The sequence below is a fragment of the Macaca thibetana genome, chromosome 9, assembly GCF_024542745.1.
Source record: "Macaca thibetana thibetana isolate TM-01 chromosome 9, ASM2454274v1, whole genome shotgun sequence".
Taxonomy (NCBI): domain Eukaryota; kingdom Metazoa; phylum Chordata; class Mammalia; order Primates; family Cercopithecidae; genus Macaca; species Macaca thibetana.
Window position 1 is genome coordinate 27,379,094 of NC_065586.1, and position 25,289 is coordinate 27,404,382.

At 39.4% G+C, this 25,289-nt stretch overlaps 1 protein-coding gene across 1 annotated transcript in view; it reads right to left on the bottom strand.

Annotated features, from left to right (window-relative positions):
• The window catches only part of MKX (mohawk homeobox), a 75,048-nt gene that overhangs the window by 47,744 nt on the left and 2,015 nt on the right, over positions 1-25,289 (bottom strand). The window contains exons 2-5 of the mRNA XM_050804550.1: positions 24,668-24,937; positions 22,798-22,957; positions 16,252-16,405; positions 15,488-15,823 (exon numbers count right to left, since the gene is read on the bottom strand). Of these exons, the coding sequence (XP_050660507.1) occupies positions 15,488-15,823; positions 16,252-16,405; positions 22,798-22,957; positions 24,668-24,855 (838 nt within the window). The 5' untranslated portion in view covers positions 24,856-24,937. The remainder of the gene's footprint in view (positions 1-15,487; positions 15,824-16,251; positions 16,406-22,797; positions 22,958-24,667; positions 24,938-25,289) is intronic.

A 25,289-nucleotide genomic window follows, 5' to 3' on the forward strand; every position in this document is an offset into this window, starting at 1 on the left:
TACTGAATAAGCTTTATTAATTTCTCCCTTGAAATCTCATTAAATTGCAAAATATAAATTTGAAAACAAATACATGCTTAATGGGGCTCAAAAACAATAAAAGTTACCATTGCCAAGTCAGAAAAGTTGAGAAATTCATGGAAAGGAAAATACATATGGCATCAAGTTGGTGGGGAAATCCAAACAGGGAACCACAACTCAAAACAGGTGGAGGGCAAGACCGTGGAGAGTGTGAGCTGCCTCTCCCAAAAGGGCACACAGTTCCAAGTGCACAGTTCACAGAGAATAAGTGGCCTACCAGGGGAATCAAGAAGGTTATCAGATACGAGACAGCTGTCAGAAGAGCTAGGGCATACCTCTTCCTCCTCTCTGAGTCCACAGAGAGCTTTCCGGGTCATCTAACCCCAGGATAAAGCTGCTACAAATACTCTTTAAATAGGTTAGGGGACCTGTCTAAGGGAGTTCCTAGAAAAGGCTTTAAGGCCATTAAGAGGTACAGAGTAGAGATTCTAGTAACTTCTGATCTCTACAGGGATCATAGCTGCTATGACAAATGAGTGATAAGATAAAAAAGATGTTCTTGGAGAATAAAAATAAGATACCCAACTTAAAAGAAAAACTGCAGTAGAAAAGTTGATTTATAGGGCCAGGCATGCTGGCTCCCATCTGTCAATCTCAGAACTTTGGAAGGCCAAGGTAGCAGGACTGCTTGAGGCCATGAGTTTCAGAACAGCCTAGGTAACATAGTAAGATTCCCATCTCAACAAAAAAGTTTAAAAATTAGCGGGGCATGGTGGCACATGCCTGTAATCCCAGCTACTCTGGAGGCCCAAGATAGGAGGATCGTTTGAGCCCAGGAGTTTGAGGCTGATGTGGGCTATGATTGTGCCACTGCACTCCAGCCTGGGCAACAGAAGGAGATCCTGTCTCAAAAAAAAAAAAAAAAAAAAAATTAGAGAGAGAAAGAAAAAAAAAAGTTGATTAAAGAATGAATGGGGGAAAAGTTAAAGACCAAATTATTAATAATAATCTGGAAGATAAAGCAGAAACTGTTCAGAACATGTAGAAAGATGAGAAACGTAAGAGGAAAAGTAAAGAACCAAGGAATCTCAGGCTAAGATCCTTTCACAGGTGAATTATTTTAAACTTTCAAGGCATCAGGAAGAGCTAATCCTTACTTTATTTAAAATTTCCTAGAGTAGAAAAAGATAAAATATGTTCCAGCTCATTCCATAAGCCTAGCATAACTTTAATACTAAAACTGTGCAAGGAGACCATTAGAAAAAAAAAAAAAAGAAAACTAAAGATAAATCTCAGTTAAGAATTTCAATGCAAAATTATTAAATAATATGTTAATAAATGGAATCCAGAAATATATTAAAAGAATATTGAATTCAAGGATGATTAAGCATTAGGAAATGTACTACTGTAAATAACTTAAATAGATGAAAAGAGGACAACTAGATGACAATCTTAAAAACTATATAAATAGCAGTTTGTCGTAAATGCAATGACCTATTCAGTTAAGTGTATGGTTAGGGAGATATCTTATTAAATAATCTAGGAATGGAAAGAGAAAGCCTTAACTCAATAAAGTGATTACACAAGAAACCTTCTGCAAACATTACACTCAATGGTAAAATATAAGACAAATTCTCATTAATGTGTGTTATTACTGCTGTGAGTCAATGACGTTTTGTAGGACCTGGCCAACATGATACAATAAATGGAGGGAGGAAGGAAGGGAAAGAAAAAGAGAGTAAATACACAAAACTTACTATTTGAAGATGAGATACTTGTGTACTTGAACAATGGAACTAGACATAAGAAAAATATACAAAATGCAACAGCTTTCCTGTATATCAATTATAGCTATTATTGAAAAGAACTCATCTGCAACAGAAACAATAAGAACAATAAATAAAAAAACAGAAATTAACCTAATGAGAAATATGCCAACCCTATATAAAGAAAACTATAAAAACTAACGACTGTCATAAAAGATGACCAGAATAAATGGAGAAATCTGCCATGCCCTCAGTGGGAAGACTTGATGTAAATATCATGGACAAAAATATTCCCCAAACTAACATATAGAGTCAATGAAATCCCAAATTAACTTCTAACAAGATTTTTAAAAATAGAATTATCAAACTTATTCTAAAGTTCTACTAGAAAAATAAATTCAAGGACCTAGATGAGAATATTTTGAAAAAAAAAAAACACTGAAAGTAGACATACCCTGTCATACATCAAAATGGACAATAAAACTACAGTCACGGAAATGGTATGCTATTCTATTCACAATAGCAAACACATGGAACCAACCCAAATGCCCATCAATGATAGACTGGATAAAGGAAATGTGATACATATACACTATGGAATACTATGCAGCCATAAAAGGAATGTGATCATGTCCTTTGCAGGGTCTTGGATGGAGCTGGAAACCATTAGCCTTGGCAAACTAATGCAGGAACAGAAAACCAAACACAGCATGTTCTCTTTTATAAGTGGGAGCTGAATAATGAGAACATGTGGACACAGGGAGGGTAACAACACACACTAGGGCTTGTCGTGGGGGGTCCAGGGCTAGGGAGAGCATCAGGAAAAATAGCTAAACCATGTTGGGCTTAATACCTAAGTAAGGGGTTGACAGGTGCAGCAAACCACCACGGCACACATTTACCTACGTAACAAATTTACACATCCTGCACATGTGTCCCAGAACTTAAAATAAAAAGGAAATAAAATGTTATGCTATTAATATATGTTATAGTTGGATAGAATACAATAGAGTCCAGAAATAGGTATACATATAAAAGAAGTCAGTATATAATAAGGGTAGCATTTCAAATCAATGAGGAAAGGTAGAAGTATTCAGTAAAATGTGTTGGGACAATTGGCTGTTCATTTGGTGGGGAAAAAAGTAGTCTGATCATGATCTCATATAATTTACAAAAATAAATTGTAGGTAGATTATAAGTATATAATATGTACTTAAAATAAAAATGTCAGAAAATATACTTCTGATAAAAATTATCAGAAAAAGCAAAACACAGCATACTTCTATAATCTTGGGAGAGATCTCCTAAAAATGACACATGACATAAGGCAAACATTGCCAGATTTAAACACGTGAAATCTACCCTCTTGGCCTCCTACCCCATGCTCAGGGCTCAACACCCCCGCTGGGCAGATTCCTTTATCTGCCACCAGGGAGGTTTACTGGTGCCATGCTCCCCAACGCTCCTTTGCAATGTCCCTGTCTTGTAGCTCAGAGCCCAAGTTCTGTTCTAATAGAGACATTGTGATATGCATTTAGCTATGACTTTCTATAAACTGTGGGCTTCCTTGTCTCCCTATGCATTGCACAGAATTGCACTCTCTCAGAGGTGTAAGGTACTTATGGATTATCTTGTCATACATCTTCGTTTTATGGCTAAAGGGACAAAAGCCATGATTAATAAAGGGACTTGCCTTAGAACACATACCCAGTTGCTAACAGATCTGGCCAACACACAGAGCTGCTGATTTCTGAGGCACTGCTCTCTGCTCTATCCACATTAGAGCTTCCTGTGGTCTCATCTACAGGTGGAAAATTTCATGTAGGTAGGGAGGCTGGCTGGAGAGAAAACTGGGGCCCTGCAAAGTCATTTTCCAAATCACAAGATGATGCAGCAAGAACTTTACTATAATCAAAATATACATTCAACCCAGCCTCTGCCCAGACCTTTATGCTGTCATTTTTATGAAAGCAGCTGAGAGAAAAGGTGAGGTCAAACATAGCACAGACGGGTCATATGCCTCTACAGTTCTTCTCTGAGCTTCCTATGAGCATTTCACCCAGTCTGTGTGTGTTAGGGGGTGGGGATTAGAATGGAATTTAAGGGTTGGTAATATGTCGTGAAATCATAAAGTTGAGCTTTTTTATATTTTCCTAATGAGAGGAAAGTTATTGTAACTATAAACTAAATTTTACTGCTTCAATCATAGTAACCATGAAATAGTCCTCGAACACCTTTCAAGATAGTTGAGAATTACTATTCCAGATGATTTATGTTTATACTTTTCCAAGCACATTTTAAGAAAAATATATACATACAAAATCTTCTGAAAGAAAAAAGTACACAGTTGAAAGAAAAAAGTACACAGTTAGATAAGCCAGAGTCCCCATGGGTTGCCGCATAAATATGAATTGGTGCCATATTTCTAAAAAGGTCTAAAATAAATGAACCCAGGAGACACCATCAAAACTAAAACAAGACCAGTTACACTAGTGACAAGGTTATGAAGAAACTCTTGACCCATCTGGATAGATTTAGCACTCAGAAGAGAATTCTAGGAGAAGAAAATACAGCAAGATTAGATGCAACCAAAACAATGATAAGAAAAAATGGAAAACAATCATATCACTCAATCTTGGCTGCAAATTAGCAAGGGGTGTGTGGATTCCAACAGCAGCCACAATATTGCAACCATCCAGTTTCCTGCTAGGCTCAGGCATCACAGCAAAGACACTTGGCACCAAATAGCTTCTGGCTAGGAATTTTACATTTAGAAATGTAAGCCCCAGTAACATTTAAGGAATTCTCTCCCTTGCCAGATAGCCATCCTCTTGCTCTGAAGCCATGTGACATACCACTTTGCCTTTTTGTGCATCTGTTGTCTACATCAGTGTAGAAACTGGGAGGAGAGACTCTGAATTTTGGCCCTTAGCAAAAGGGTACATTTTAGTATCATGACAGTCTTGGCAGAACAGGGCATTCTTACTTGAAATGTCTCTGCCATACTGGGAGATTTGTTCACCATCACCTGAGACTGGCTCGGCTGAAGGGACTATCAGTTCTTAATACACAGGCAACTATGTGAAAACTTAAGAAGCAAGCTGCTTCTTGGAAATATCACTTTATGAATGGTTGTCTCTGACCACCTTTCAGCATTTTAAAAGGTTTCATTATCGTTTGAGTTCTGCTTTTCCATTTTAATTTTGTATTACTAAAATATTCCTCTCTAAATCACATTGTAAAAAAGTTCTCTTTATTTAAGTGAAAACTGATCAAAATTTTCATTTAAAACAAACACAGCACACACAAAAAAACAAAATTGTGTGTTTTTGGGCCAAAAGTGATCAAAAAATGAACACAAAGTGACCAAAAATTGAACACAGTGTGTAAAAGATGTATGTCTTCATCACTGTATCAAAGACACTCAAAAGTACTGAAGTCAGTGGGCAAGGGGCAGTTTTTACCCCTATCTGCAGTCCAGCAATTCTGAAAGACATGAAAAAAGTGCTTAAGAGAATCATGGCCCATTGCTAAGGTGCTACCCAAATCCATGAGCCTGTGAAATCTAAACTTCAATTTTGCTTTTTTTGGTTGCATGACCTGAGCAAATGCTAAAAGTGAATTTCACCCTGTAGCACCTCCTACTGGGCTTGGAAAAAGTTACTGACTCACTTTGGGGAAGACTCCAAACTGTTGAAAGTAGAGTGGTGTTGCTGCTTGAAACTGAGACTAATCTATCTCCCCAAAACCACTTTCCAACTGGGTTGTTATCCCTCAAATTGTTTCTGGCCACTTCCTGGTAATAACTTCAATGTCTCCAGTGTCATGTACAAGGCGGAGGGGAGATGCCACTGATCGTCTTCAAAAGCGACCTTGTTTTTCCAACTATGTTCAATTTCTATTACTGCTACTGCTACTACTACTACTACTACTACTACTACTACTACTACTACTACTACACACACACACACACTCATACACATACACACCGCAGAAACCTTTGGCCACCAGTATTAATGGTGTGGGATCTTCTGCAAACCATTTCTATTTCCCATAATAACCAAAGATGATCCCTAGGTACTATATCACTATTACAACCCACAATTTATAATATCAACTTGTGTAAAAACCTTTCCACTCTAGCTATTACAACAGAGAAATTTTTAGAAAGGCATACACAGCTACTCCAAGTTCTCAAAAGTTCAACACTAATGATTTAAGTATTTTGTAAGTAAAAGTCGTTTAAGTGCCTGAAGCTGCCAAAAATTGTTAGACTTACTACACAAAGGATCAGGATCACATCTCCAAGCAACAGAGCAACTCATGGCCAAAAGTGAACATTTTCAGAGCCTTGTATAGAGGCCAAAGCCATTTCCTAACCTGAAAAATATGGGATTGATCTGGAAGATCCTTTAAAAGCTGATTGCTGGATTTACAAAAATCCCTGACTATTTACCTGTTTAGTGCAATGAAACAGAGAAATTGGGTAACAGAAGCTGTCAAAGAGGAAACAGAGAAAAAGTTCATTACGCAGCTGTTATTTAAACACACCACCCTTCATTTAAACTGAAAACTGAGAAAAATATTCAAATTTTGTGAAGGAAATTGGGCAAAGTGAACACATTTATTATTATATTTTTTTACTTCCTCAAAACTCACAATTATAAATGATATCATTTATAATGGAAAACAAGAAATCAGTCTTCCAAAATTAAAAGTACCAAAACTCTGGACTGGAAGAAAGCACATATTTACCCTGTGTAAAAATTCTGTTACATCAACAAGACAAATCTTAACCCAGAAAAATACCTTCTTAATTTTAGAAACAAAATAGGGAGACAGAAGGGAAAAAACTAACTGCAACTAACAAAAAAAAAAAAAAAAAAAAAAAAAGAAGAAGAAGAAGGGAGAAAAGAAACCACCTCTATATTCATTGGGCTATATTCATTAAATAGAATGTCTTGTTGTTTTCACAGACAGTAAAAACTTTTTGAAATTCTTTTTACTCTTAGGCCACAGAAGCATCAATGGATCTTATTTGGTCTCGTCAGTGTATAAAGCGTTTACAAACCTAACTAAATATAGAATTAATGGTAGTTAAGCATTTATATTCCTTATATATAGGAGAAGAAAAAAAAAGGACCCCTTTATGCCAGCTTTGAGTTTGGCTTGATTTTTTATGACTTATTTAGAAGCCCTAGGGAATGAGAAAGTCTCTTAATGGAAATACTGACACAGTCTTAAATATAGTGACATGAACAAGGACTTCTATGAAGCTGCCCCAGGATGTGACTGACCACTGAAGCAAGTCTGAAATGCACTGAGTATCAGAAAGTCAAATATGATCGATTTGCTGATAAATATCAGTAGAACGGTAATGCCAAAATACAGAGAATGGCTTTGCAAGATCAAAATTTCAGGTTGGTAACTTGTTCTTAACAGGAAAATATCAAAAATGTACGGGATCTTTGCTCCTGCACATGGATGAGAGAGAAAGTGTAAAATTTCTGTATGGACTTTCTCCTAGTCTCATATGCAGCTAAAAATAGTCATTCTTAAAAAGTCACAACTTTGACTTAGGGTTCTTGTCAACCCTGACAGTAAAGGTGGCAGTAGGGTTTAAATGAGTGGATTTAGATCTGTGCTTTATTTCTTAAGTCTCACCTCCAAGGCTATGTATGGTACTAGGTAAACAATAAATCCCACTACTTAGTGAAGTCAAATTTGTAAAAGCTCCATTTGTTTCTATTTGTCTGTTGGCTGTGCTTTTTATTCTTTGGTGGATTTTCTTTAAACTAGCTAATTTTTTCCATTTTTCATCCTTGCATCTCTCTGGAAGTTACTCTTTTACTTGAAAATCGATTTAGTTTCATTTTATTCTTTCTATGTTTTTCTTTTGACTCTCTTAAACATCTCATTGTTTTCAGCTTCATTGTTTAACTTTTTGTTTTTACTTTACGTTTCTCTTCTTTTTAAAACTTTTTAAAAACCAATTCAAACTTATTCAGGACCCTTCCTCTTGTTCTCTTCACAAACACAGATCAACATATACTTAAGTAAATTTAAATGTTTTTTATGATTTAAGGCGCAGACATACTAAATCATCAAAACATGAATTCATTCACTTGAGAAACATTTATAGAGTAAATACATGAAAGACATGGTAGTAAGCACTAGGGGAATTATAAAAATTAATACAACACCATTTCAGGGTCTCCAGGAACTCTTAATACACACAAGGCAGTGAGAGCTAGTACCAAAGGAAAGAGATAGGATGCGGCTGCATTTCGGAAAACAATCTGCCCATATTCAGCCGAATATGAAATCAGCGTTGCTATCTTTTTTAGGTACCACAATGTAAAATGACAAAAATGTCAGAAGCTAACACAACCCTAAAATATCTGTACAGTTTCTAGGCTAAACTGCCTCATACTTTCGATTTGTTTGTAAGCCATATAGTAGGAAAGTGCGAGTCTCAGCATCTATCTACATGTAGGATTTTTCGGGCTCTCATGTGACACCAAATAACAAAGAAAAGGGAATGGAAAGCCACCCCTGAAGGAGCCAGCACACAGCTCATGTTGCCAATATTTCTTCTTTTTTTCTCTTCTTGTCTGCCATTAATCTCTCAGTTCTTCACAATGGGTGAAACCCTGGTACAATTGCATTTGGATTTTTGCAAGTGAAGCCGGAAAGAAATATGATTTTCAAACATCAAATTAATTTGAACTTCAGAAAGAATCCACACCAATGTGTTTTGCTTCTACCATGACTCATAAACGTTTACTAAGAATCTATGGTATTCCGAATAGTGCTTAAGTTTTTATAATTCTATAGTAAGCCCATGCATATTCAAAGGGTCAGCATTTGTATAAATCTCATTTGAAAAGATTCTGCTTAGAAATAAGTAATTAGAAAAGTTCCCTTTTAAAAAGGCTGTCAGGAAGACAAGGCTCGTTATTCAAAGGAGTGAGGGGCAAGTTTCCGATTGTGATTAACCCTGAGGTTACTGACTTGAAAGGGTGGAACAGAATATAAGGAATACAAGGAAGAGGAAGTTTAGAGAATAGAAAGATCATTAAAGTACCTCTCCAAAGCTGTGCTGAATAGTGTAAGTTTAGAAGAGAAGAAAATTCTCTATTTTTTAAATTGGTCCTTAAATTTCTGCTATCTGGAAATTGGACTTATGTGAAATACCTCATTCCCAGATGGCCTTTGTTAGGTAAGGTACAAGACAAGGAATTGGACAACCTTTCAAGTATCCTTTAAATGTCACTCGCTGGACTGTTGATAGAGGCTTTTATTATTCTCTGCTGGAGTACATCAACAGTCATTTGCATGCCAGGAAAAGAATGTCTGGAATAATCCAAAAAGGCAAAGCTTAATTCTTTCACTAAAACCAAGAAAGTGACAGCAGAGAAAGGGAAATAAAATAAGAAAATAAGTGTCCGAGGTAGACTTACTGGTAACAAAAGCCCAAAAGAGAAACCGTGCGTGTGCACCGAGGCACTCGACGCAGGGCCCTTAACACAGATGGCTCTTGATGCCGCCGTAAGACTTTTTAAAAGCTACCCCCCAAAACAAAAGCTGAAATGAATGAAACAGATATTGTCAGGGGAATATTCACTGCTCAAAAAGATCTGCCAAGGCATCTTTTTAAACCTTTCTTCTGGTTCATTTAAATATGGTTTCATGGATAGAGTGGCCAGCACCAAACACAGGCCTCCAGTGAGTCTAAGCCAGAGCCTTCTTGGAGTGGCTCTTAATTATCATTTTTGCACGTGGAATGAGTGCACATAGGAGCAGCACCTCATATACCAATGGATTCTGTCCCAGAAGGGTCCTTGTTACATTGCTTGTTTAGAACGGAGAGTACATTTCTCCGAAGAAACTATGCCATAAATTAAGCTTGAAGCCCAGGCAGATCCAATGGTTTATTGAACTCATGAGCATATCTAGATTTTACTACTGATACCAGCTTAAATTCTGAAGTACACAGTGTGCAGGAAGAGAGAGAAAAAGAAAAAAGAACACTTTCTCCCCTGAGGGTCATTATGAGCCAAGAAAAAAGGTTTGGAGATGGCAGTTGGACTTGTTATCCTCCCAAACTTTCTACGTCCTTGTTCCTCTTTCCCCAGTAACCAAAATGCCTTGTTCTCTCGTTTCGTTCCACGTCTCCAACTGCAGCAGGACATCCAAATGGATCCTACCTCCCAAAGTGTCCCATGCACCAATAAATGACTTCTTTTTTCTCTCAATCAAAATCTTCATTTCTTCCCAGGGATATTCACCTCCGTCAAGCGATGGGAAGTTAGCCCAATTAATTCATACTAACATAGAAAAGACTCCTATCTGCCTAGATGCTTTGGTTTATACCATATGTGTCTAATTAAGAGAGATTTTAGAGAGTTTAACAAGATGAAGTTTAAACATTCAGCCTCTTGGGAGCAGGATACATTTATGAAGCCTATACTGACAGAGCCATGGAGCTCATAGAGCAACCATTCTAATGCACTAGGCCTTTTTTTTTTTTTTTTTTTTTTTTTTTTTTTTTTTTTTTTTGAGAGAGAGAGTCTCATTCTATTGCCCAGGCCGGAGTGCAGTGGCATGATCTTGGCTCAGTGCAACCTCCACCTCCCAGGTTCAAGTGATCTCCCTGCCTCACTCCCCCTAGTAGCTGGGATCACAGGCACACGCCACCATGTCTGGCTAATTTTTTTGTATTTTTAGTAGAGATGGGGTTTCGCCATATTGTCCAGGCTGGTCTCGAACTCCTGACCTCAGATGATCCACTGGCCTCGGCCTCCCAAAGTGCTGGGATTACAGGCATGAGCCACCAGGCCTGGCCTGCACTAGGCCTTTATAAACTAATCATCTGTGATCTGTGAAAGGGAAAAATGCAACAGGGACTTGTCTTCAAGTCGAGCAAAACAAGAGGGGAACTCCACAGGTTTTATTTCAAGACTTGCCTGATTTACTCCTTCTTAGAAACCTCTTTCCTCTTCAGTAGAGAAAGAAATTCCATAGGCTTGGTTCTGAGGATAAAGTCAAATTCTAATCCAAACTAGGAAAGGTTCCAGCGAGAACCCACTCTGTAAGGCGGCAAAGACGGTTCCATCTGGAGAATTTGAACCTGGCTCAACAGGAATGAAGGTGGATATTACACTGGGGGTCCTTATCCTGGCACCTCCCAGAGCAGATGACCCCCAGGTCTAGAGGCTTGGAGGTCAGTTTGTAAGGAAATTCACTCAGTCAGACATCTGAAAATTGACATTCGCTAAGCTCACATGATAAAAACAAATTATAATTTTAATTTAGATGACTTAATTCAATGGATGACACTGAGTGACTAAATTTCCTTTGAGTATTAATTACATTTAGATGCAATGACCTTAATAATTCTGATCAATTGTGATGGTATAACTACTGCTGTCAAAAATGTTTCAACCCATCTGTATTGAGAGTGTGCTATGCACCTGGCATGAAGCCAAAGACTGGATTACAGAGAAATAATGTCTATGTAAAATCAGTAAAAATATGTATGCATTTGCTTTGATGTTTCTAGCAATATCTTCAATTAGGATTACTACTTTATAATCTATACGACTTCAGCCCCCTAGAATTTAATAAAAATAAGTGAAATAAAATTCAGTGATACATTATCCTTTCTCATACCAACTTTCAACTAGCCTTTTTTTTTCTTTGAGACACAGTTTCACGCTGTCACCCAGGCTGGAGTGCAGTGGTATAATCTCCTCTCACTGCAACCTCTGTCTCCTGGGTTCAAGCGATTCTCGTACTTCAGCCTCCCTAGTAGCTGAGATTAGAGGCGACTCCCACCATGCTCAGCTAATTTTTGTATTATTAGTGGAGACGAGGTTTCACCATGTTGGCCAGGCTGGTCTCGAACTCCTGATCTCAGATGATCTCCCTGCCTCGGGCTCCCAAAGTGCAGGGATTACAGGTGTGAGTCACCGTGCCCGGCCTCAACTGGCGTTTTGCTTCCATGTATTTAATAAAACTCATTACAAAACAGCCACTCTAACAAAAATGGATGAATAAATGGATAAAGTTCCTTAGCAGCCGGGCGCGCTGGCTCACGCCTGTAAAGCCACCACTTTGGGAGGCCGAGGCGGGCAGATCATGAGGTCAGGAGATCGAGACCATCCTGGCTAACACGGTGAAACCCCATCTCTACCAAAAACACAAAAAATTAGCCTGGTGTGGTGGCGGGTGCCTGTAGTCCCAGCTACTCGGGAGGCTGAGGCAGGAGAATGGTGTGAACCCAGGATGAGGAGCTTGCAGTGAACCGAGATAGCACCACTGCACTCCAGCCTGGGTGACAGAGCGAGACTACGTCTAAAAACAAACAAACAAACAAACAAACAAACAAACAAACAAAAAAGTTCCTTAGCAATAAATTGTAACAAAAACAAATAAATTGTAAAGTGTTCTTTTAAAAAATTTGAAAGTTCAGAATCTTTGTACTACTGTAGCACTGGGGGTGGGGGTGTTAATACAGACTTAGAAAATTTCTATTTAGGTGAGGGAGGAAAGAAAGATATAACCAGATGGAATTGAAAGAATTCAGAAGAAGGTTGTATGCCAGAGAAAACCACAGCAGTTGCTCAGAAAGTATTTCTTGAAATCCCCGGTTTTACTATTTATACATGCCTGGTAACCCAGCTACAACTGCAGCAACGCTGTCACTCAATTCCCACAGAAGACAGCCATTGATTGTTTTGATCTGAAACCTAGCAGATCAGTCTTAGGCTGCTAGTCTTTCTTAATTCTCCAACCATAAAAACAAATCATTTAGTCTGCCCTTTTTAAGTTGATGCACATGCGTGTAAAACCAGAAGTTTACATGTCTAGGTTGCTTTCTCTTTGCTTCCATAACTAAAAAAAAATAGGCTTTTATTTAAAAATAGAATTGGCAAATGAATAGTCCATACATTGGACAAAGTGCCTTTGGAATGCTTTAATAAAAATAAGCCACTGAGACATTTAATTTTGAAAAGAATCAACTGCACAGGCGTGCTATTCATTCTGGCTTTATATTTTGTCACTTTTGAAAAGAGCATGCATTTTCAGAAGACTCACCACACTGGGCAAATTGCATAGTCATTAACCTATGTTTTTACTAGACAATGTTAAATATTTTATAAGAAAAATATTTTTAAATAAAAGATTACCAATTACCAATTACTGTGTCTCATTAAAATTAATGTATTTGTCATTTTTTTGTATTTGCCTATGCACATTTGTACTGTTATAACTGTATTATACTGTTCCCACAATTTTGAATTGTTTTTCAATTAATACTACATTATAAATATTTCTCAGGTATTTTCATAGTATCAGTATTATAAATAAAGATTTTGACTTTTATGGAGTCTTAATCTGGTTTGGAAATAAGATAACATTTACTTTTTTTAAAATTTGATATCTTTATACATTCCAGAAAAACGCATAAAACACAAGCATTAATTCTTCAAAGTTTGAAAAAAAAATGGATGAATTAAGTCATGTGTTTTGGGAATTGGATTGACTAAAAATCTTAATTTTTTGTGAGTTATTGGCCATTTAAAACTTTTCATGTTTATGAACTTTTGTGTGGAGAATGCCAATTTATTTAAATATACATTTACATATAGTATATTGCCAAACAATTGTGCATAGTACTTCATCATAATTTTTTAAAACCTTTTTTGTTTAATAACTATTTATTGATTGCTGTTTCCTCCTTTGTAATTTCCAGTTTTAATTTGTGTCGATTTTTGCTTGTTTATTACTGTTTTAAAAGAGTCAACTCTTATTTGTTTTTCAGCTTTCCATTTGACCTTTTTTTGTTTTTTTATTACTTTTTTTCAATTATCTGTATTTGAACAATGTGATTTCCTTTCTTTAAAAATAAACCTTCATAAAACTCTGAATTACTTTCAAGTTCTCTGGTTACAATAGTTAGATGTTAATATGTAGTGTCTTCATTTTCTTTTTTTTTCTTTTGCAACAGGGGCTCCCTCTGTTGCCCAGGCTGGTGTGCAGTGACACAATCACGGCTCACTGCAGCCTTGATCTCCTGGGCTCAAGCAGTCCTCCCACCTCAGCCTCCCAAGTAGCTGGGACTGCAGGTATGCACCACCATGCATGGGTAATTAAAAAAAAATTGTAGCAATGGGGGTCTCACCATGTTGCCTAGGCTTGTCTCAAACTCCTAGGTTCAAGGAATCCTCTTGCCTCTGCCTCCCAAAGTGTTGGGATTACAGGCATGAGCCACCATGCCCAGCTTCATTTTCCTTATTGGCTAAATTTCCTTTTATTTTTTCTTCTTCCTAGACCCAATTATTGTTTACAAGACGATTTCTGTATTTCTGAGTGTTTAGAGTTTGTTTTTATTGTTAGAGTTGGTAATGCAGAGAGAAAATGAGGTTGATTTAAGTCTTTAGAAATGTATTGCTATTTTCTCTGAATCTTTGTAGATCATTTGTCTCATATATATTTGTAGATGTTTGAAAATCAGATTGCTGGCAAAATGATCTACAGGGTATATTAACAGAGCAACTTTAGATTTCTTAATAAAGCCCTACTGTTCACAGACCAAGCTTCTTGATATTATGAAGAAAAGATGTAGTAAAATGTGTATAGTTTATATCATAGGGCCTAGCGTACCGTAACTACTGTATACATGATTGGTAGTAGTTGGGATAATAATAGTGATTATAGTAGTGATGTTCTTCCTATCTCTCGTGCAGACTCAGAGATCTGGAGGAGAGTACCTACTATGTGTTCTTGGTCTGGGTTTTCTTATCTGTGATGTAATGTCCCTGTTATAGATGCTTTCTGAGGTTATTTCCAGCTCTAATATTCTAAATCCTATTTGCTGGCATTTTCAGGACCCAGATTGTCTACACCAGATGTAGATGTAGGTCATGCATATTCCTTGTTCGAAAGTCACCTCATACACTTCTTAAGAGCAAACCTCTCTGGGAACTGAAGTCAAGATAGAAATTTTTACCAAACCTACTACTCTATCTGAAAGTTTTGGACAGGTTGGAATCAATTCTTTATTTCTGGAAGGAAAGTAAAATTTTAAAAGCTATCTTTCAGCCCTGCTTATGCTTTTCAGGAATGAGAGTAAAATTTCCAGAGCAATGGAAGCCAGACCTATACTTTTCTTTCACAAAAGCTTGGCACCCCTATTAATTTGTTTTCATTTACCATCACTATTTAGCAATCAAAGCATTTAACAGAAAAGACATAATACAAAGTATTTGCAGGACTGGCCACAATCTGGCACTATCCTCTATTATGAATTATTCATAAAAGCCAGTATATACCTCCCCTAAACATTGTTATTATGAAGATTAAAATTATCATTAAGTATGAAAATTCTTCCATCTTGAGTTAATTTTTGTATAAAATCAAAACAAAAATATTAAAAAATTAAAATTAAAAAATAGAAAAATAAAACTTCTTATCTTTAATACGAAAACTGAAAATTTCTCAATAAGACCATAATCTACTAACAAATTTATCCATTGGCAATTATAAACAAAATGAAAGCTTTAAAACTGAATTATGGGCAATATGTGAATAATCTGATGCCTTTATACCTGTTAAAATAAACCCCTCTGATGCAGTTTTAATTGTACTTTAAAAAGGTATCACAGGAATTACTACAGAAAACATGGGCTTACCTGTGCGATAGACAAAGTTGCCTTCAGTTTCTGATGACGATGGAGACACTAATTCTTCCTCAAATTCATTGGAGCTAAAAGATCCCGAGTGGTTTCTTTGCCTTGTTTTTCCCATCATGGTAGTGTTCGTGGCCATGACATGTCTCAAAGAGTCATTAAGGTAACGGTTCAACAAGCTGCTCTTGTATTTGGGGGGTGCCACGTAGTCCTCACTGGCCCGTGACTCTGGCCTCACTCCTGCTTTGATGACTGAGCTCTCACTTTTAATCACGGGATGGTGAACTGGGGTATTATAGCCCCCTTCATTCATGTGGTTTCTTGGAGGATTTTCTCCATCTACAGCGGAACAGTATCACTAAGTAGGATAGTAGGCACAGTTTCCCCCAGCCACCCAACTCTTATATTTAATCCTTAAAAATATATAAAGGAAATATATTTAAAGTATATAAAATTATCTTTGATATTCAAGATTAATTTTTAGGCAATGAAAGCAAATATTTATGTCATCTCTCACTTATGGTATTTTAATTTTAATGAATTTCAATGAATATGTTATTCTGACACATGGTATATCTATAAACAAGAGGAAATGGCCATCATTCCTTTGGTCATTTATAGTATTATAAAAGTGAAGTTACTTCATGCAATAAAAAAGAACCGTTATGGCACCATCATATTTTGTGAGAGCAACCTTAAAAATAGCAATTATGGTGAACTTGCTATAGAGGCAAAACAAAGAAAGCAAAATAAAAATATTAACAAACCTTCAGAACACGAGTCATCACTGCTTATGCTAAGCCGTTCAGCATTGCCTTGAACATACTTGTTGTATAACTTTATTCTCAAAGCCCAGCTTAAATCTGGCTGTCGAACGGTATTCTTAAGCCGACGTCTTGCATTAGCAAACCAATTTGACACCTAAAACGGTATTATTTTTCAATTAACAAAACTTGAAAACATTATCCATGGTGCAATTATTTTCTCATGAAGGAGCTAAGCCTCTCTCAGCACCTCTGATCATTAAATATTCTCAGGACATAAGAATACTGGACATTCATATCCATTCATTCATTCGACAAACATGTTGCTTACTACAGACACTGAGCACTTAGTGTATTTGTGGAATAAGGAAAAATGAAGAGGCCTTGACCTCAAAAAATTCTAGTAAGAGAAAAGTCCAGTCAGAGAAGTAGGAGGGTATACAAATAGCTAATATAAGAAAGAATGTGATGAATGGCATACAAGATATTAAAATGATACAGGAGTCCAAAAGAAAGAGGGGTTACTTTCATATGTGACTCCAGCCTTTTTGAGGAATTTAAGTGAGGCTTTGAAGAAGGTCCAGAATAGGTCAGGTTGAGAGGGAAGGGAAGTGCATTGCCAATAAAGAGGACACAGGAACAAATGGAAGTGAAATTCCAGAGAAATTGTAGGGGCTGAGGAAGAGGGAAGAGTTAAAGATGACCTTGAGTCATCAAACCTGTGTAACCAAGAGAAAGGTAGTGCACGTGGGGAAAGAGAAAAAACTTTTTGAGGATAAAATGATGTGTTTGGCTTGGGCAATGTCTAGTTTGAGGTGCTAATACTGGTGACATGTCTGGTAAGAAAATAAAAGTGGTATCTGAGATTGAAGGGAGGGGATGACCAAATTCAAGAGGAAAAGGCACAGAGGTAATTGTCAAAGTTGCAAGAGTAGAAAGAATGAAAGCAGGGTCAAAGACCAAGCTTTGGAAACCATTAGAGATGAAAAAGGTGGGACCTGTTTGCTTCCAAAAGATGAGCTAGCAAAACAAGCAGAGGCAGAGCCATCGGTGAAGAGGAGGAAAATAAACCAAAGAACTCTTCACTTTAAGCCAAAAGTAAAGTGTTGCTTAGACAAATAGTTGAAGGCAAAGAAAGAAACATTTCAAGACAAAGAAAAGATACTTCCATTCTTTTTTTGAAGATGCCACTGGATTTGTACTTGAGATTTCTTCTAAAATATCAGGCTATCATCAGTGCAGAGATTTTTAGAAACTCAAAAGGGCAATACTTGCCTTTAAAAGAATGAAACATGGGAAGAGAATTAAGTTTTTCTGCCAGTTTGGTCCAGAACATGACCAAACTGAGGAATTTAAGCTAGGCTTTGAAGAAAGGCCAGATTACTATAATGGTTTGTGTGGCAGTGTTTGTACTGGAAATTTCTCCTTTTTTTTTTTTTTCTAGATTTATACCATAAATACACATTTTTTGTGCATTACTCAAATTCTTATTATTCTACTTTTAAAAAACCCTCAAATTATACTTTTTCTCCCTGTCCTCATGGGTAAACACATGCTGGGTTTCCCATATGTATTTAATATTCAATATAGTCAGTACTATCTTCTTTGTACCTGAAGCAATGATAGTTATCCTTTCAAATTTATATGCAATGACATATAATCTCACTATGGCATTTCAGAAGTCAGTCTTCATCAACACTTCTTCCTGCTAAGCTATGTTACTATGACTATGATTCGGTCTGGCTTCAAATTCTCAGTCTGAATTCGAATTCTCAGTCCTTCCCATTCTCTACAGACAGACAACAAAATTACTGAGTGACTATTGTACTTTAGCCATGGTGTTAAGTTCTAGGAATGAATAAGCTTTGTCTTCTGCACTCCCAGAAGGACTAGCAGAAAAGAACTACACATAATTAACTGGGATACACCGGTGAACATTAGCTGTGGAAGCACATGGAGCCTGATCCCTTTCTTCATGAAATTTCTCAATCTTTCCTTGGATTCTTCAACTCACTGTCAAAATCTTTATCCAACTACTTTATCCAACTATACTACTAACTGGGAATTTGGAAACATTTCTCTTTCTAACTTCCCTCTCTTCCATTCTGTTCTCTTAAATCGATCTTAGCAACTATCATCAAATTCAAGAATTGATGCACCATTTTGATTTAATCACTTCACTCCTTCAAATCCTCATAAATGTCCTGTTATCCCATAATCACCATACAATGGAAAAGGACCTGGCTTCCTGTTCTGAATTTGCCAAAACCATGCGGTATGAATTTGGATAAGTTATTCAACTTTACTGAACTTTGAATCCTTCATCTCTAAAATGGATTTGATGGTTCCTAATATCCTTGTTAGCTCTAAAAATTAAGATGGGCGAATACAGCCCAAGTTTCCCTACAGCAATGTTAATATCCTTTACACGAGGTACTAACCTCCCTCTGTTGACCAGTACTGTCTCCAGCAAGAGTGTTTTTGTCCTTCTTTGCTCCTTTCACACAGAGTACAGCCTGCAACTTCCCCTAGATCATTCATATTTACTAGAATTCAACTCCAAAACATTTCTGTAACTTTCTTTACTAAACAGGATATAATTCAGACTAACCTTAAATCTTCACACAGCAACCACACATAGTACAGTGTAAAATCCAATTCTTATGAAACTCTTCTTATAATGAAAATGCAATGGCCTTCTAATTTAAAAAAAAGTAATACACTATCCTTCTAACAGACAAAAATGGGGGAATATTTAAATGATTTAAATGTCATAGGGGATTAACTAACTTTTCATACATAGGAGTCATATCTTTTTTATGTTTTATATACTCATAGTCTTTTATTTTTTACCATATTATAATAGTTACACATTAGGTGATTTTCCAGAAAGATTTGCTGATGTCTAATATAGACTGTTTCAAAACTGATTTCATAAATTGACCACCACCCAATCTGGTAATACATGTATTCTGCTGGGGTTTTTTGTTGTTTTTTTTTTTTTTCCAGTACAACCTAACAGATAGATACACTCCAAGGTCTTTAATGTGTATTTGCAGTAGGTCCTGCAAACAGCAAATAGCTGGTTAACAAATTTGCATATTCTTGTTTTGCATTTCTTTCTTGATGAATTAATGCAAATTCCATCTGTTTCACTGAAGGTAAAAATATCGGTTCAAATTTTCTACTTTTAATCTACTATGGATTCCTTCGGGTTGTCATTCATATTCTCTTCAAATTGTATTTTACATGAAACAGGTCTCCTTACCAAGGGTAGGTTCTGGAACAGAATTTTACTGTCAAACTGAATGCTATGTGTGTATATATGTATAGATGTTTGGGCCTCTAAGTTTTCACTATAAAATATGGGAGATAGTTAGATACGACTAATTTATATAATTATATTTTATATTGGTATCTATCTGTCTATCTATCTCCCATATTTTATAGTGAAAGATTAGAGGGTCAACTGTCTCGAAGCTGGGAGGGAAAACTAATATTCATCCTACTTTAACAAAGGTGTTTACATTCATCATGTTGACAGAGCAATTGTTATAGTACACCCAAAGGGATAAACTGGCATCTGTCCATCTTTGAACACACTGAATTAACAAACTTCTGAGCTATTCATCTGAAATATTGAGCATTTCATTCCCACACCATGTAATATAACACTTGGAATAATGAATAAGGACCAATCTGAGATTTTGTTGAATATTTAACAGTTGTTATAAGCCTTATAGCTGATAACAGCATATATATCTCAGCAGGCACACTCAGTACCAACGAAAAACAGAGTTATGTCAACAGTGGAGACAGGATCTTGGAACATAGTAGTTTTAACAAATCGTATGTGGACAGATCACAGGAATATGAGACTTCCATTATTAGAGGAGGAAGCATTAACATCTACTCATTGTTCCTTGGTAAGTTCCATATCCTGCAATAATACAAACCCCAATCACATACCATTTTATACTATTCCACAACAAAGCTGTTTATATTTTGAGAGTACAGAGTGTATTTCTTTTTTTTTTTTTTTTTTTTTTTTTTTTGAGACGGAGTCTCACTCTGTCGCCCAGGCTGGAGTGCAGTGGCCGGATCTCAGCTCACTGCAAGCTCCGCCTCCTGCGTTCACGCCATTCTCCTGCCTCAGACTCCCGAGTAGCTGGGACTACAGGCGCCGCCACCACGCCCGGCTAGTTTTTTGTATTTTTTAGTAGAGACGGGGTGTCACCGTGTTAACCAAGATGGTCTCGATCTCCTGACCTCGTGATCCGCCCGCCTCCCAAAGTGCTGGGATTACAGGCTTGAGCCACCGCGCCCGGCCCAGAGTGTATTTCTATAGCATTTGAACAATGATCAGCCATAGGATCAGCCATAAGATCCATTGGTAATTCTATACATTTTAATTTTTTCCATTTATCACTTTAAAGCTTCAGAAACCAGCTTCATGAATAATAAAATTTGAAATCATTATACAGTTGTCATTTATTATTATAAAAGTTATTTTACCCCACTTAAAATTACATATGTTTGTGCATTTTTATTTTCTGAGGACTAGTGTAAGAGAAAAAAAGTGTTTTGAATGAAAATTTCATGTAAAGCATATTTTAAAAATGTAATAGCGTCACCAAGATCTGAATGTAAAAAGCATTTTTATTTGTATTTGAACTATCATTACAGGTGGCAAATAATTTAAAATTACAACTACTTGTATTGCAACTCAACAAAAGTACTACATAAGAAAGTTTAAATGGCTCTCCTAATGACAAATGCTACTTCGTAATTTAAAAACATCCTAACACATGTCATAAATGTTCTTTTGCTTTCTGTATGAAAGAATAGCCACTATTAAATATAAAGCTCTATATCAACCAGAATAACTTAGTGTTTCATTGCTGACATCATGTGAAATATTCAAATAACTCTATAAATTAGTGTATTTTAAAAATAAATAGCATACTTATTTAAACGAAATTTTAACATAGGTTATTTATTTTCATAAGTCAGGTTTTTCTGACTGGAATAATTTATTTAGAAACTACTTTGGTAAATCGCTAAAAGATTCATAGTTCTATGTTAAACAGTTATTAAGCCAAGAACACTAAATTAATTTTCCCCTCCACTGCTGCAGCAAATCACTATTAATACCATTGCCTGATAATATAAAAGAAACAGATGTTTTTGTATATAATTATATTCTGAAAATAAGCAGAAATTACATATTCTAGTATTGATAGCCTGACTATAAGTCAAGTTTCACACCTTGTCAAACTTTCCAGTAATTCCTAAAGGGAAATTTTAAATACTCCGGAAAGCAATTTTTATTTTATCCACTAGTTCCTTTTTTTCTTTTTGGAGCTCCTGCTTACTGTAAATTTAGTGGAATGGCCAAATTTTCACAATCAGGTAATGCTATTGTAATGTGCAAAACTTCTCACCTGATGTAGCTCCTCCTCCTCTTCTTTCTGAATAAATTTGCCTGTTTGCATGTAGAAAGTTCAAGCCACCATATTTATTTTTTTAAAAAAATTATGACATGATGGGAAAAGCATTTGATCTGGAATTATTTATTTCCAGGCCTATCTCTGTCTTTTACTGACACAACTGCCCCAAGTCTTGGTTATGTCAAGTGTAAAATTCTTACAATAACTGCCTACAACATCGTGGTTTTGTGAACAGTAAGATTCAGTTTTGAAAAGCTAGTCAAATGTAAAGTAACGCTGTTCACCAGAGAACACAAACTTAGCACCATTTCTCCACACTTGGCAAAGTAACTCAACCATCTGAAATCTGCCTCCTCTCCTTAAGCCCAGCAGAAAAGCATCAGGAGCAAAATGCTGTGGATTGCAGCTAATGCTTAGGATGCTTCCTATTAAAAAAAAAAAAAAAAAAAAAAAAAAAAAAATTTTTCGGGCTGGGGGAGTGGGGGGGGGTGTTGATCCAAACATCATTTCTTATCTTTCTATCCCCTACTCCTAGCTGTCAGTAATGGTAATTTTGAAAGTTACTCTGTACCTGAGCTTTAATACTGGGCCTTAATATGGAGTGTCACACTGCACGGTTCTCAAAGTGGGATTCCTTCCTAGCCTCAGCTGCAGCAACACCTGGGGCCTTGTAAGAGATGCAAATGATGGTCTCACCCCAGACCTGCTGAATCCGAAACTGGGAGGTGGAGTCTAGCGATTTGTGTTTTAAGCCCTCCAGGCGATTCTGATGCTCACTAATGTTGAAAATCACCGCAGATGGCATCATCTGGATTCATCTATATGTGGCTCTTGAATCCAGATTCCCAGTTACCTTCTCATAAGTCTGCAGTTTACTTTTCACTTCCCTCCCTGACAGCGCTTCCTGCATTCCTTCCTGCACCGAGCATCCGCACTGAACTGAGGGATGAGGGTGAGAAGTAATTCAGAAACTCCCACAGCTCGGCTCCATCCCTCTCCAGGTAGAAGCGCCACGTGGAGAGCCTCACGAACCCTAAGCGTGCCCGCTCTTCAGCCCCTCGCCCGGAAACGGATCAGGGGGTTAATTAGTCCTGATTACCTGTACTAGCGTCATCTGCGAGCCGAGGGCCAAGAGTATCTTCTCGGTCTTGGTGGGGTACGGGTTGTCACGGTGCTTGTAAAGCCACTGCTTGAGGGGCCGCGCCATGTCTTGCAGGGCCTGCCGCTTGTGCCTCACCTTCCCGCCATTCTGCCGGGCGCTGGGACATGGGGAGAGGAGGAGGCCCTGGTGAGCAACACGATTGCCCGCCCGGCCCCTCCACGTACCGGCCGAGTCCGAACCCTACATCCAAGCTGCGCAGTCCTGCCTTGCGCCCCTGCTCCGCGCGCGCCCAGAGTTTGGGAGAGGCAGGAAGTGGGAGCCACAAAGTTTCTGGATGGGGAGGTCATTTCGCTAGGTTTATCTTGAGTAGGGGGATATTTTGAACTCAATACCCCAAGGTTAGAGGTTTAGGAGACGAAGGTCAAGTGATTTGAAGAAAACGGCTATTCCAGTCGCGGCTCTGGGCAGCGGGGCTAACTGCTACCCTTCCCTCGCCCGCTGGCGCCGCGCCCTCGAGTGACCCTGGCCTGGCAGGCCTGGCAGGGTATATGGCTGGCTCTCGAAACTTTCCTTGGGGATCTCTTGTCTGCTCCCAGAGGCTTTCCGTCGCCTGTGGTCAGGGGAAAGGTCGCCGACTGGACAGAGGGAATAAAGCAAAGGAGCACTGCCTCCCCGGCTCTCTTTAAGCTCTCTATTTCCTTTAATCTTTTAGGAAAAGGGGGAAACTTTCCAAAGGAGGTGGTGGTTTGTGGAGGAAGGCTGCAGAACCCAAAAATACTGTCGGGCCGTTTCCCGACTAAGGGAGGGTTAAAAGTACGGCAAGCTCTGTCACATCAGGTAAAGTAAAAAGACCTCAGGAAAAGCATATTCAAAGGAGGAGGAGGCAGAGGCAGCCACGAGCCTGGAGCCAGGAGCCTGGAGCGTGGCCTGGGGCGATGCGCTCCCGCACCGGTCCGGGAGGTGTCGCGCGCGGCCGCCGGCGCGCCCAGCCGCTCCCCGAGGCTTGCGCGCCTGCGCCGGAGCGTCCTGGGTTTCTGCCTCTTTAAACACTTTGAAATGCAATTCCACCCGAAGCGACTGGTAGTAACATTTTGACGAAACCGAATCTCTATTTTACTAAGCAGCGACGCCGCAGAACAAGCAGCTGATGCAATCGTTCAGGTGGAGGCGGCCAGGACTGCCACCCCTCCCCAGCTGGGCGTCCGGGAAGCCGCCGGGATCCGGCCAGGCATAGCCTGCCCTCCACTCACCGGCAGTCTGAGCAGCTGGCCCACCCGGAAGCTGCCGCCCCCCAGCATCCCCCTCACCCCGCTAAACCCAAAGCCTGCCCCGCAGGCCCAGAGCCTCCCCCTCCGGGTTCGCTGCGGGCCCCGCCGAGCCGCGCGCGCGCCCGGGACTCCCTGCGGGGAGGCGACCTTCCCGACTCCTTGGGCCAGGCGAGCCGCGGGGCCCTGGCGAGGGGCTGGGGTGACCGAAGAGAAGTCCGCGGAGTCTGAGCCGGGACTCCCCGACTACTTGGCTTCGCCTGTTTCTCTGCACCCAGCTCAGTCCTTTTTCCTCGCCCTCAGCCGCGCACCGGCACCCGCAGTCCGGAGAGGGGCAAATAACCCCCAAATCCGAGGTCCAGGCAGCGAGGACCGAGGGGCAGCTCCTGGCGCCCTCAGTCTCCACCAAGCTCTTTGGAGCTGCCCCGACGAATTGATCTCTCATGTTGTGAGATAGGAGCCCGTTAACATGAGAACGCGCGAGCCCTGGAGAGGCAGACCTGCACATCCAGGGAACTCCGGGCCCTTTGCCCCCAACCCGCCCGCGTTGCCGCGGGACCCCAGCACAGCTCACCGCCCCCTGCCCCCGGGAGTGCGCATACCCTGTCCTCCGGTGTCTCAGGCCGAGGTTGTCCTTGAGGGGCGGGCCGTCGGGAATGCCCACCTCGGGGCGGGCGTGAGGACTGTCCAGGACACTGCTGTAGGGCCGGCCACCCCGCTCCCGCTCCGGGGCGCCTCCGTCCTCAAACAGCACCGCACCGCTGAGCTTGTTGAAGACGATGGTGTTCATGGTGCCGGGTGGCAGGGACGCGCTGCGCGGCCGCAGAGCCTCGGGGCTTGGCCGCCGGGAGCTCCGCAGCAGGGCTCGGCTTCTAGGAGAGGAAGGTGCATCTCGTTACTTACTGGCTGAGAGTGCTCAGACCCCTGCAGGTCCTGGGCCTTGAAGTTGCCCGGGTCGCCGGGCTGCAGAGCCGAGGGGAGGAGCGGCGCCGCCGCAAATGGCAGGGACCCTGCGGCTCTCCCCAGTTGGCTACACGCCCCCGCCCCTGCAGGCTCCCCGGACAGGTACTTGCCCTCTTCCTTGCCTGGGCGATCGATCCCCCCTTCCCCTCACTCCCCAGAACTACAACTGGGAATCATTCACCCGCAGAGGCAAAGGAAACGAATTCCCAAACGAGCCTCTGGGTTTCAGTTTGTGTCTGGGAGAGGCATACTCCGGACTGC